The 14,178-nt window shown below is 37.3% G+C and overlaps 1 protein-coding gene and 1 long non-coding RNA gene across 11 annotated transcripts in view; one reads left to right on the forward strand and one right to left on the reverse strand.

The window, feature by feature from the left end:
* The window catches only part of KMT5B (lysine methyltransferase 5B), a 28,019-nt gene extending 15,064 nt beyond the window's left edge, over positions 1-12,955 (forward strand). For 7 of the 9 annotated variants that reach the window (XM_079310011.1, XM_079310010.1, XM_079310012.1 and 4 more), the window contains 7 exons: positions 2,589-2,754; positions 3,991-4,100; positions 5,996-6,162; positions 6,853-6,872; positions 7,034-7,170; positions 8,900-9,096; positions 10,281-12,955. In XM_079310011.1, the coding sequence (XP_079166137.1) occupies positions 2,589-2,754; positions 3,991-4,100; positions 5,996-6,162; positions 6,853-6,872; positions 7,034-7,170; positions 8,900-9,096; positions 10,281-11,746 (2,263 nt within the window). In that variant the 3' untranslated portion in view covers positions 11,747-12,955. Of the gene's footprint in view, positions 1-2,588; positions 2,755-3,990; positions 4,101-5,995; positions 6,163-6,852; positions 6,873-7,033; positions 7,171-8,899; positions 9,097-10,280 lie in introns of those variants that run through there. The other 2 variants (XM_079310016.1, XM_079310018.1) reach the window with 2 other exon arrangements.
* Positions 6,170-14,178, reverse strand: part of LOC306803995 — a 36,898-nt gene continuing 28,889 nt past the window's right edge. For both annotated transcript variants that reach the window (XR_013774762.1, XR_013774763.1), the window contains exons 3-4: positions 7,285-7,383; positions 6,170-6,611 (exon numbers count right to left, since the gene is read on the reverse strand). This is a non-coding gene — a long non-coding RNA (uncharacterized lncRNA). The remainder of the gene's footprint in view (positions 6,612-7,284; positions 7,384-14,178) is intronic.

A 14,178-nucleotide genomic window follows, 5' to 3' on the forward strand; every position in this document is an offset into this window, starting at 1 on the left:
TTCTGCTAATCCTTTAAATGAATTCCACCAGCAGTGTGTTGCCTGGAACAAAAATCCATAGAGACACCTGCTGAATATGGTTCATGGAGGTGTGCCATTCAAAGTGACTTTCAAAGGCTGGGGCCAGCTTCCAAGCTACCTAAGGTAGCTGGTCAGGTAGACATCGAGTCAGCCTCTGAGATTAATGTGTTGTGAAAGACATAAAATATGAGCACTTGGGGTGGTAACATGTGCTTCCAATTGCTAGAAAATGTGGGGTGTTTATTCTTTTTCTATAGGTCTTGAGAGCCACTGTTAAGCTTAGCATCTGCCCTCTTTCTTTTTTTCTGTATTTCTTTTCTACCCTGGTGGTTCAGTTGGGATACTGCTTTCTTCAGCTAGCCTAGACCAAGTTTCTTGATGATGAGTAAGTGTGATGATGTCTATCAGCACGTACATTGCCTGTCTCAGGTGCTAATGCAATTTCAAAAGTGATGGCTTTTCCACCCATCTATGCTCCTGCAGGTCACTTAGCTAAAAGATGGTGGATTTCTACATGTAAAATACATTGTAAGGAAGAGGGCAATCACTTATGTAGCCCAGCAAGAACAGACATAGCTGAAGACCAATTTTATCTGTAAATCCTGTGGGTTTTTCCCCTCCTGTAATGTTTGCAGAGAGAAGTCTAAGCAAGATACTACCCTTTCCTTTGTGCACATTGATGAGCGCTCTACTCCTGGTGTAAGTACAGTTGGCTCCTGGCTGGGAAAGTTTTTTCTGCTTGAAATTGAAAGTGAGAGCAAATCCTGTTCTGAAACTAGTCAAGTTCAGTTCAGGCTACATGATTTAAATTCCCTTCATGTATGAGGAAGCTCTGTGATTTATCACTACCAAATCTGGGCAAAGTCTTTCTGGTTTTGGGAGAGCAGAGATATTTGATGTGTGTCTGGCAAGTTGAGGAAGACTGGTGTGCTGCAGAACAAAACTAATGATTGTTCATCTCTAGTCTGAGGGGAGGTTTCTTGTATGATAAGGTCTCCTCAGCTTGTTAGGTAGTTAGCTTTTTGGGATGATGATACAAGGCTATTCTGCAGTAAAGAACTTGATTTGAAACTTTGTGGCATGGTGTGTGCTACAGTTGTAAGCAGGCATCTGTTTCTTGACTGACTCCTGCTGTCTTGTTTGAATTCATATCCCAGCCGGAAGAGAAATGATGTCTGCTCAGAACTCCTTACTGTGCCATGTCCTCTGAAAGCCCACAGGTTTATGCTGATAAATTTTGCTGGATTCGAAAAGGTCTAAAAGGTGCTTAGTTACCATGTCACAAGGAAGCTTTTGGAGATCTGAGAGATTTATAAAAGCAGCAGCATGGAACACTGCAAACCTGCTGAAAGTGATTCTGCTCTTAGGAGATGTGTCTTCATTGTATCAGGAGCATAAATACAGCATCTTTCTCCTAAGGAAGGAAATTAAGTCCTCATGGTTGTTACTTTATTTCTGATTAGACTCTTTAGTATTTTACAAAGTGAAACAAAATCAGGAGGTAACACATTTTTGTTTCCTTTATACAAGTTTCATGGAACAAGCAAATATTATGTGGTCATTTAAAAGAAGTTACTTGCAACCTTCTGTGTTCCAAGGTGACAATAAGCCAGTTGATGTGGCAATTTAAAAAATACGGTATCAGTAAGGAAGTTGATTGAGGTTTTCTTCCATCAACTTCAAGAATTTTTTTTTCCCCTTGTTTACTTTTGTAATGAAATACAGATTTCATTTGGCAAGTAAAGGAAATAAAATCAGCATAGTAATGCACTTCCAGCAACAAGTAACGAGACTCTCTTGCTCGTTTCCTCAAAACTTTTAGTTTGTTTAGCACTTCTGTCACATGCTCTGTAAGCCAAACATTCAAGTTGTAAAAAGAGCTGCAGTAAACTGTTTCTCATGATCCTGGGAAATTTTTGTCTTTGTGAATAGTCCCCTGGGGTGTGGCATACATTTAAGAATACCCATACCCCACCTCTTCCCCAAAGCAGAGCATATATGGGTATGTGCTCAGTCTAAGGCAGTTTATAGAGATTTGGCAAAATCTCTTGACTAAGAGCTGCTTTCTCTTGGTGGTTTTGCAGCTCAAAATGGAGCTTCCACTTCTGGCAGTCGTGCAGGTTTTTCTGTTGCTTTTTCCCACTGAAGATAGAAAGGGTAGCTTTTCTTAAATTTCAAAGTTTGGGAAGAAGGCAGAATTCTCTGCTAATGTACTGATGTTTGTTTTCTTATTTACATGCCAAAGATTTATTCTTTTGGGGGGGAAAAATTCCTACTATTGCGCTAACTTGTGGAACTTCAGTCTTCTACAGATGCAGCATCTCTGCTGTGTGTTAGTGTTTGTAGATACTTCTTGTGTTGTCATTAAGAGCTATATTTTATATGAATGCACTTGTTAAGTTTGCAATCCATGGAAACCTACATAGTGGATTTATCGGTCTAAAAAGGCTTTGGGTTTGGCAAAAGTTGGTCAGTGCCTTTATATAGGGAGTTAATATGGGTGGCAAATGAACTGTGTGCTGTGAGTAACTGATGGTGGACTGGAATAGCTTTATTTTTAATTTCAGATTTCGACCTATTAAAGGAAGGCAAGAAGAACTCAAAGAGGTGATTGAACGTTTTAAGAAAGATGAGCACTTAGAAAAAGCCTTCAAGTCCTTGACGTCAGGTGACTGGGCCCGGCACTATTTTCTTAACAAGAACAAAATGCAGGAAAGGTTGTTCAAGGAACATGTAGGTGTATTTGTAATTAATGTGCTTTTTCAGATGGGTGAAAGGCAAAGAAAATGTAAAAAATTTCTTAAGAATGAAGCAATAGTAAAGCAATCAAGTGCTTTGTTATATGTTGTTTTTGGTTTTTTTTATGAGAAATTTCCTTTGTTTTTTAAAGCCTAACTAGACACACCCTCTTTTTTTGGTTTGTTTGTTAATTTACATTGCCTTTTATTAATAGGGTGTAGAAAGAAAGGGGTTTTTTCCCCTTCATCATTTGTTTATATTGTGGTTTGGTTGGGGTTTTTGTTTGCGGAAGGGGTTGTTTTAGTTTTTTTTTTTTTTTTTACTTATAGTTGTTTTAAATCAAATTGGGTGGAAAAGGAAGATACAGGAAAGGGGTCTGGCCTTGTTACCTCAGAATACCCCAGCTGTTGTGGGTAAAGGGACTTTCTTTGGGAGTGTTATTCTTCTTCCACTTTTGATTCCCCAAATCCATTTTATATGTAGCATCAATATGTTTTATTCTCAAAGTTTAAAGCAAAAAAACCATAGTATTGTTTACTTAACAAAAAAAAAAAAAAAAAACACTTCTTCAGGAATGAGTCTTTTGTTTCCAGGTACAACCAAAAGGAATTGGGCTTTCTTTAAAATGCACCAAATCTGGTAATGTAAGAAAGAGTTAGCAGAAAAAGTTCTGCTTTGTTAAAGTGGTTTTTAGAGTAACACAGTCATACCTCAACTAAAAAAAAATAATTCAACAGTGCCTGAATCTAGCATCTAGGTTTGTTGTAGAAGAAATATCTTTTTTCAGAATTTAATATTATTAATAATAATTAATAGTAATAAAATTGATTCCTATAGATTATTAGGTCTCAGTGGTTCTTAAAGACACGAGGTTTCTTGAATGCAGCTGTTCAGTTACTTTAACAAAAAAATTATCCATTTTCGTTAGTTGGACCAATTTTGTACCAGTCCAGTTATCTTTAATTTTCTTAAACTCTTTGGAAAAATCACATTACCTGTGTGAGGATTCCTGCAAGTTACTATGAAGAAATAAGATCAACATAATATATATAGCTTAAATATATAGAAACATTATAAAACAGATAGAAACATATTTGAGCAGACCCTATTCTGCTCCAGTATCCATTTTGTGTGTGGTTTTGTACAGTTCACTTTCATTATTTATATAAGAAGTTCCTCACAGCTTTCGTTTTGCTTGTAACAGACAAGTACTGGGTTTTTTCATTGCAGGTATTTATTTATTTACGAATGTTTGCAACTGACAGTGGGTTTGAGATACTGCCTTGCAATCGGTATTCTTCTGAGCAAAATGGAGCCAAAATCGTTGCAACAAAAGAATGGTAAGAAATACAGTTTACTGTTGCATTCTGTTTCTGTCTATTTGAAAGATTCTATAAAATACATTTTAAAGTGTTACTTAGAATTAAAACTGCGACCAGTGAAATAGATCGTTTTGTATAGATAATTGCAGATGGAATTTGTTCTGGTTTTGATAATTACTTAATACAGGATCCATGCCTCTGGAAGATACTCCTTTGTATATTTGGGTTTATACATATAGTGTTTACTCTTTTTTTTAATCTTATTTTCAGTCACATAATTGTTTTCTCTACTCAAGAGTTGTTAGCCTTCCATAAGAAATGTGATATTATGACATTTGTTACACAGCAAATAATTGTGGGGGAAGTGAGTTTTTTGCCTTTTTTAAGTGAGTGTTACTTGCATATTTTGATTGTTAAAGATGAATCTCCCCTGGAAACACAAGGCTGGAGCCCCAGTGTATTTCCTCATCTCATTTTGGCACATCTGGGTTTGATTATGTGCATGGCAGCATCAGCAGATTGTGGCTTAATTCAGATTTTAAAATTAAGTCAAATGTAGACACCAATTGTATTTGCTTTGTGGCAGTATCCTTTCATACCTGCACACATGAGGTGAGGAAATGTGTTTCTGTTCACACCAGGATTGAGTGCCTGGACGCCCTGCTGGTGGCAACACAACCTCCATGTGTTGTAGAGGAGGCTTTAAATAGGCTGAGGCAAGATTCCAGCTCTTCATGACCAGAGCTGAAAGTTTCACAATCATGATACAACCCAGAAATACTGATAGAGTGGAGGGTTTTTTTGTTGTCGTTTTTGTTTTTTGGTTTTGTTGTTGTTTTGGGGTTTTTTGTTTGTTTGGATTTTTGGGGGGTTTGTTGGTTGGCTTGTTTCTTTGCTTTTTGTTTGGATTTTTGGGTGTTTGCTTTGTGGTTTTTGGTTGGTTGCTTTTGGGTTTGTTTGGTTTGTTTTGGTGGTGTTGTTTGAATTTACCCCTTGGCTGATTCTTTGGGGGGTAGAAGCTCTGCATGTAGATGTGTTGAAAATAGATTAACTTTTCATGCTCAAAATCTAGAGTAGCCTGAGAAGTGAGCAAGACAGGAGGGCTGCATCTTACCTTGCTGATATCTGGAAACCTGTCAAGACTCAAAACTGGTTAGAGTTCTCAGCCCTCTCTGTCAAAGGAGAAATTTACACTTACACAAACTAGAAGTGAAGCCTTTTATCTTTACTATCTCCACGTTCATCTGTGTCAAAATAGTATGGCCAAAATGTGGCATGCCACTCTGAAGAGCAGTGGAAGCAACACCCATGCAAGAAAATGGAAACACCCTGCTTCTACCAGGCTGAGCATTCAGTGCCCTTGCACTGCTCTAGCCATGATGGCATGCTGGCTTTTGCACACAGAGGCTTTGTGGTTTTGTTGATTTTTGTAGGTGTCATTTCCCTTCCCCACTCTATTTCAAGGGCCAGATTCATGCTGAAGAACTACTCATGAGAGAGGAAAACATCTTGCTTGAATTCCAGTCTTTGTGTGTGTCATTACTGGGCCTCATTTGAAAAGCCATGGAGCTCTAAGCATTTTCATTATGCTGGGTTTTCCTGGCCACAGGAAGAAGTTTAGGAAACACAAGCAAGAGCAGCTGGAGGAAGTCAAAATTTCTCAAGTAGCAATGGGGAGGGAGTATGTACAAATGAAAAGATCTTGCTTTTGGTTTTAACAATTGCAGAAGCTGAAGTAATCAACTCTTGCAATTTCTTGCCTGCAGTCTCAGGAAACTGTAGAAACAATAGTGGTAATTGTTTCTGACGTCAGGTTTGATGTAATTGATTATATAATAGCTTTTCTTTCTGTGAAATAATTTTGTAATTTTGGTACATGTAGTCTTATTTCTGCTACTGTTTTTACATTAAAGGAAACGAAATGATAAAATAGAATTACTTGTGGGCTGTATTGCTGAACTATCAGAAATGGAAGAAAACATGCTGCTGAGACATGGGGAAAATGACTTCAGCGTCATGTATTCCACAAGAAAAAACTGTGCACAACTGTGGCTTGGTCCTGCTGCATTTATCAATCATGGTGAGTAGTAAGTATAGGAAGCATGTTGGAGGGCATAAGAAATTCAGGAGTGTTGTATGTGAGCCAAACAGCACAGGAACGTGGAGAAAAATGTGTGAATCTGGCATACTGTATTACTGTAGGACAAAATCATACTGGGATTTTCCCAGCCAGAGCTGATCAACTGTGAAACTCAGAGAAGCTCTAGAAAGCAATGCCTTCTTCCTTGAAAGAGACTTTGGAGCTGGCAGCTAAATTAGTGGAGCATTTTGTGGGTTACCTTGAATTCTTTGTGAACTCTACTGTAAGAGTTAATAGTAATTTCTTTGTGAAAGTCAATAGTAACATCTTTATTAGGTGAACTTCTTACGGCTGTTTTACTTTTTGCACCAGAAGCTTAGCTGATTGTGTTGCATTTGTGTAGCAGAAGAATAGCAGATAGGATTTAAGATGAAGATGATCCTGTTTACCTTAAAGAGGAGGGAAACTGGACATTAATGGTAGCATAGGGAAGAGCTCAGAAACATCGCTATAGCAAAGCAGGAATCTTTTGATGTCTGGCTTTGTGCAGTACTAACTTAACTCCCAGTATTTAGTTGAGATTCTGCAGTAATTGAAGTCAAAGTGAATCCTTACTTTAGATATCTACAACTATTCATGTTTCAGGTCTTATCCACAGTTAATTGACTTTATCTTTTGGACCTTTTTCAGATTGCAGACCTAACTGTAAGGTAAGCAAGAAATTATTAATAAATTAATGAAGTACCCCACTTTTTATTTCTTTTCCTTCCAACTTTTCTCCCCCACCTGTTTTACTTCTATTTCTTACTCAGATAGTGTGCAGCCTTAATGATTAACCTTTTTTTTCCCTTCCTATCATCTCCTTCTCCAGTTTGTATCAACGGGCAGAGATACAGCATGTGTGAAAGCTCTAAGAGATATTGAACCTGGAGAAGAAATCTCTTGTTACTACGGAGATGGTTTTTTTGGAGAAAATAATGAATACTGCGAATGTTACACCTGTGAAAGGTATGCATTGATATAAATAGCTTTCAAATTAAATTGGGCATATTCATGATCTATTTTCTGAAACTAAAAGTCTTTTATTATGAGTACCCCATGCACAAAATAATTGCTTCCTACCTATTTGCTGTAATGATTTTTCTGTGTTGCTGCAGAATGGTGGTGATTCCTGAAAACTGCTTTCTCTTAATCTTTTGATTCTGTTTTCTGGAGATGAGCCTGAAATGAGACAGAACAAAACAGTTTAGATTCTTAATAATACTTGTACTGAGTAAAGTAGAATTGGAAGGAAAAGCTTCTACAAGATCATTGTGAACTGATCCCCAACTTTTGCTCTTTGCACTTTATAAAGCAAATTCCAGTAATGTTTTATTTGTGGGCCTGAAGTTCTCTCCTGCTGGGAATGGGCAAAGTAGTTTTTCACCCACTGTTGTTAGAAGTTGGGGATTTGTGTGTTTGTAAATATCTACTGGTTTGGACAGTATTTGCTTCTCTCTGTCCATCACTCAGTATTTGTTTTTCACATGTGCTGTCCCAACCTGGTTTCTTCACAAAATCAGGTGGAATAATTCCATAGTTGGTTTTTGCCATGTTGAAACTTCTGCTCGCTGTGAGCAGAGAGGCTCAGCATCATCTGGGAGCTTCACTCAATTAAGAGGAGCTGCACAGAACTCACCATTCTGTTTGATCTAACTGTAGGAAGAAAAACCTTATAAAGGACAAACTATTGCTCATATTGAGAAATAGCTTAGTACACCTGTGTATAAATAGTTTAATAATTCTGCTTTCATTTTTATTGGCTGCTTTGGTCACTAACAAATCTTGAAATTAAAGGGAAAATGCTCTGGTGTAGGCCTCCAAACTCATGTCATGTTGGTAGGTCATTCCAAGTGAAGGGTGCAATCTCAGACTTTATCTTGAAAGCTGCTATTAAAAATGTACTTCAGTCCTGGAGACTGAAAAGGGTTGAATAAATAAGCACCAGAATTGTTCTTCCCTTGTTACTTGGAGCAATGTGGGGTTTTTCTCAAGTTCTTTTGATCATTGATTTCAGTGTAATATGGGCATACTTTCTTATTCAGGACAGCTACTTTTATATGTCTGAACATTTTCATTAACTTGTTGTTTTTATATTTTAAGTACATGAATATGTTACTTTGTTAAGCTAATGTTTGGGTAATTCTAACTTTAGTAATCTGCTTTTCTGTTACAAAGCTCTGGTAGAGGCAGTCAAATATATAAGATGTTATTTCAGAGGGAGTTAATAAGGACTCATTTTTTGCTTGTTTCAAAACCAGTGAGGCAAAAGGCACTTTTTAAATCACAAAAAAAAAAAAAAAAAAAAATTTAAATATCTCAATTTTAACTATGCTGTAAAGAGTGTTAATTTGCCATGGTAAAATGCTGCCATTTAAGGATCTGTGGGTGTGTTTGGAGCACTGGAGATTTGGCCCAGTACAATTTCTTTCAAGCCTGTGGAAGTTACCACCAGGAAGATTTGCATCTCTCTGCATATGTCCATGTACTCCTCCTAGGTGATCCTGCTGTTCTTGCTGGCCAACTGAGACATTTAGGCACCCAAGATAACAGGCAGAAGACAAAACAACCCACAAAATGTTAACAAGTTCTGTGACTACTGGTATCATTGATCCAGATATACATTGCTGTATATGAAACAAAGCTCTGGGTTTACACTAAGATTTATTAATACCTTGTGTCTGCCTTTTATTTGTAGACGTGGAACTGGTGCTTTTAAATCAAGAGTGGGATTGCCAGCACCTACTCCTGTGATTAACAGTAAATATGGACTGAGAGAAACAGACAAACGATTGAACAGACTTAAAAAGTTGGGTGACAGCAGCAAGAATTCAGACAGCCAGTCTGTCAGCTCTAACACTGATGCAGATACCACTCAGGAAAAAGGTAATGCAAGTAAGTAAGGGGAAGAGCTTGGAGTCATTAAAGTCTTCACAAAAACATGGAAAACTTTCACAGTCACAGAATTCCTCTCTTAGTGCTGAGATGTTTCTCATGTACTGGTCATTAAAGCTAATTTATTCAGGAATCTGAAGGCAATTTAAACAGCAAATTTATGGTTTTCAACAAGTGTTTGAAGAACAATAGGTGGTATGTTCTTCTTTTGGTTTTTTTTTGTTTTTTTTTTTAATATCAAAAGCAAATTTTTATAAGCATGTCAGTTAAAGTCCTGCCAGTAATTTCTGTATTTCAAAATACAGTAAACTACCACAGGCAGTAGTATGGTTTGGGAAAGAACTTACATAGTTTGAATTCTTAGGAAATGAATTTTTAAATAAATACTCTTAGTAGATATTATTAAACAAATAGTTGTTTCCTTTAGAGGTCTTTTAAATTGGGCAGCTCCTCCCTTTCCACATCCAGAATTGATAGTTCAGGCACCTCTTGTGCAGAGAAAGTGCACAGTTAGTGATTTCAGAAGAAATTGGAAGGGATTTTTGTTTGTAATCTTCCTACAAGACATCTCTCCATGAAGTAGTGAGTATGATTTATTTTGCTTTCCCCACCTCCACCAACCTCAGTATGGGCAAAATTCAAATAATTTGAACTTTGATTTAACTGGTAAATAGGTCAGGAGCTATGTAAAATACTGCGGTTCCATCTGTCTCCTGTTTGATGCTGTGATACTAAAAAAAACCAAAACACAAAAACAAAACATATGAAACCAAGTAATAGAAAAAAGAAAACCTAAAAGATGTCTCCAAATCTTTTTATGGTCTCTAATGACCAGTATTTAGAGTTGCACCTCTGCTGGGCAAACTCCTTTGCTTACTGCAGTAGTTTAATCTGAAACTGAAGCCATTACATTAGATAAAGGTGCTTGGGGTTCAGTAACAACATAGCTTGCTATACTGGGCGTAGTGAGGGGAAGTGTACCTGGAGTTGTTGATGTATGTGTGGCCTGTTTGGCAATTCCTTTCATGTGTTGAGTTGCCAGTTAAGCAGTCTCATTCCTTACTACATACTGTCTCATGGATTTTTTTGAAGTGCCCCAAATAAATTAAGTAACTGCAGTATTTGGGAGTGAGAAATTCAGGCTATAGCAGTGTCATAACAAAACTATTTTTTTTCTTTTTCAGCTAACAGAAAATCTTCAATTGGCGTAAAAAAGAACAGCAAAAATAGAACATTAACCAGACAGTCTATATCAAGAATTCCAGCATCATCAAATTCTACCTCATCTAAACTAACTCATTTAAATAATTCCAGGGTACCAAAGAGACTGAAAAAGCCTGCAAAGCCTTTACTTTCAAAGATAAAGTTGAGAAATCAGTGCAAAAGGCCAGAGCAAAAGAATGCTTCTCGAAAGCTTGAAATGGGAAATTTAGTTCTCAAAGAGCCTAAAGTAGTTTTATATAAAAACTTGCCCATTAAAAAGGATAAAGAATTGGAGGGACCAGTCAAAGTTGCAGTCTCTAGCGGATGCTTAACGAGGCATGCTGCTAGAGAACATAAACTGAATTCTGTGAAAGGTGCTTACGAGCATGGTGATATTGCACCCTGCACATACATCACGAGGAGGTCAATGAGAACAAGGATGAGTTTGAAGGAGACCTCTGACACAAAGCTTGAACCAAATACGTTGGATAGCTATAAGAGTAACTTGACTGGAACACAATCGGACATTGCAGAGCAGCAGTCTCGTGCGTTAAACGACAGCAACGTTGCTCATGGACCGTCACATAAAGGGGAGGGTCGGTGCCAGAAAAGTGATGCAGGCACATCAAAAAAGAAATCTCGACAAGGAAAGCTTGTGAAACCATCTTCAAAAACAGAGGAAACTGATACTATGCACAATACACCTGTGAAGGATGAAGTACCAGATTTAATTAGTTCTCGTTCAGAACTTGAAGAGAGGAATAACGTGGTGGACACACCAGTTGGCTTTAAAGACTGTATCCCTGGATCTGGTGGCTGCTCGATAACAACTGACAACTTTAAAGCAAAAGACAGCTTTAGAACTGCAAAAAGTAAAAAGAAAAGACGAATCACGAGATATGATGCACAACTTATCCTTGAAAATAGCTCTGGGATCCCTAAACTGACTCTTCGTAGGCGCCATGATAGCAGTAGCAAGGCAAATGATCAAGAGAGTGATGGAATGAATTCTTCAAAAATAAGCATAAAATTAAGTAAAGACCATGAAAAAGATAATAATTTATATGTAGCAAAGCTAAATAATGGGTTTAACTCAGGATCAGGCAATAGTTCAACAAAATTAAAAATACAGCTAAAACGAGAGGACGAAAACAGAGGGACATACTCAGAGGACCTTCATGAAAATGGTGTGTGTTGTAGTGAAACTCTCTCCCTTTTGGAGTCAAGAATGGAAGTAGATGATTATGGTCACTATGAAGAGGAAACAGCAGATGAGTCTTCATCAGAAGAGGATGATGAAGAGGAGGATGACTATGATGATGAATTTGATGACTTTATTCCTCTTCCTCCAGCGAAGAGATTAAGGCTTATTGTTGGCAAGGATTCAATAGATATTGATATTTCTTCCAGGAGGAGAGAAGATCAGTCTTTAAGGCTCAATGCATAAGCTTATAGGTCTTAAACTGACCTGGATGTCATTTCTAAAAAAACCACAAAAATTAAAAAAATAAAATAAAAAAAAAATCCAACAAAAATTCCATTTGATTATTCCTCAACTAAAGAACTTTCTGAAAAACTTAGTGGCAGCACTTCTTTATTCACCTATCAACGTAATATTGTAGAAAGTGTACAGCATACTGACTCTTCTTAAGTCTGATTTGTGCAGATTTTTATTGTACTTTTTAATAGCCTTCTTATGTGCAATTCCGAGTTAGAGGTAATGCTCTGTTGTAAAATAAAGGCTCAAGCAAAGTTACGAAATTGCATCAGATCTTTCCATGCAGGACAATGAGAATACAGTGTGGCTACAGAATTATTTTTGATCAGTAGGAGCGTTAGTTTGCTCTTACAGTATTTGACTAAACAATTTACAAAATCATAGTAGCAGCATATTAAGGTTTTCTAGTATATGTTAACATCACCAGCAATGATCTACAGCTTTCCAATTTATTTGCTAGATGGTTTTTCCCCCTTGGAGTTTGTCAGTTTTAACACTGTATGCTGTCCCAGACGTACTGTTTGTGGCCTTTGTTATAGTAGCAAACCGTTGGTTGGAAGTCAAATTGATTTCTTTAAAAAAAGAGAAAAAAAATATGAAAAGGTGTTGACAATTTGCTGACTTTTTAGTACATTATATGTACAAGGGTAGCAGTATGCAGAATAAAGTTTGGATATGGTGTATTTATTGCTTGTTACCGTAAATTAAACACCTTGTATTTAACACTTTTCAATACTTTTAGATAAAATTGTTCTTTGCAAGAATGATTGGTGCTTATTTTTTCAAGAATTTGCTGTGAAATAATGTGATTACGACGGGCAACATTTATCCAATGAACTGCAGCTATCCTAAATTGGTTCTTCATATTTTTCTGTTGCACTTGTAAAATGCTACAAGGAATTTAAAGAAAAATCTATTCACTTTAACTTATGATAGTTTTATCAAATTAAAAACAACTAAGTCACAGCTTTTGTTCTGTGGTAACCTAAGAATTGTTTGTCTTTTAAGAACCAGTTGTAAAAGAATGAAAAAATATGTATATGTTGTAAATATTTGTGTGTTGTGAGAAATTTTGTCATAAGAAATTGAGATAACTTGCCAGAAGGGTTTTTAAGTTTAGAAAAACATCCATGCCAATAAAATAGGAAACTGTAAACCTAGTTTTAAACTCTGCATCAGTTGGAGTTCTTTGCTCATACATAGTTCACTTAATACTTCAGAGTCTGCTTTATAACAATGAAGAGCATCAGGGCGATCTTTGGCTCTTTGGTTTTTAATAAAAGAATGTTAGGAAACTTCTGGGCACAATGGATTGTTTGTATGTATAAATCAGCTTTCTAAGCCATTTCTTTCAAACGGGTCTGAAACATCAGAGTTGACATAACTGTGTAGTGCTTTGGTCTGTGGTATTTGTGTTTCTACTTGACTGTGGATTAAGGTTTTGAGTTTTTGTATCTAGGTGTATAGAAACACAAGTTGCATCCTCAAACAGGTGCTGTTGGGTCAGCTGAATCCACTGTTGGCTGCTCAGGATTTTCATGTCAAGTCCAACTTTCTCTGCCCTAAAGATCAAGAGATTCAGTTATATGGCCACTGGGTGTTACCATTGTGTGGTGTTACCCAGGGTGTTACACTGGGTGTTACCCAGTGGTGAAAGCATTAGTGGAGAGAATTAAGTGTAGAATTGAGCCTGATACTTTTAACTTTGTCAGTCTCTGGGAAAGGCCTTGTGTCATGCCAGGGTGTGTGTTTTAGAACGTGGGTGGATCTGTATGTGCAGTCCATGACCCACACTGTCACACCTTGGCCTTCGGTTGAGGGAAGATTACACAAATGATTTGGTGAGTATGCTCACAGCTGTGGTGACTTGCCTTATGGGGTCTTTAATTGGATTATATCATAAAATAGGTTAAAGGAGAGAGGGATGTGTTATTAAGGGATTGCCTTAAAGTTGGGAATGTCCAGGAAACAGCTGATGACAAATGACACTAATACAGCTTTTTACTCTAGAATTCACAGCCATCATCACTGGATGCTCTACAAGCATTTCTAGCTGTACCAGAAATCTGGCTGCACACTTTTACCTGCAGCCCTTCTGTGCCCCTGCTGCTGCTTGCAGGTTCATACTCAGTGCTCCTCTGGCAGCCTTGGTGGGTGTAGTGGGAGGTTGGTTTGCAGTAATGTAATTCGCCTGGATGTGTGAGGGAAAGGAAGTCAATGCAGCAACTAAACAGTGCCTGCCATTGCAGGTATTTATGACCAGTGTGCTTGAAAGCAAGCTTAGGGCTTGCTAAACCAGCATCAGGCAATGAGAGCAGATGTTAAAACAGAAGAAATTGTAAGTGAATCCTCCCTAAGAGGGAGAAGCTGTTTTCCTGAAG

This window comes from Erithacus rubecula, assembly GCF_903797595.1.
Source record: "Erithacus rubecula genome assembly, chromosome: 6".
Classification (NCBI taxonomy): Eukaryota; Metazoa; Chordata; class Aves; order Passeriformes; family Muscicapidae; genus Erithacus; species Erithacus rubecula.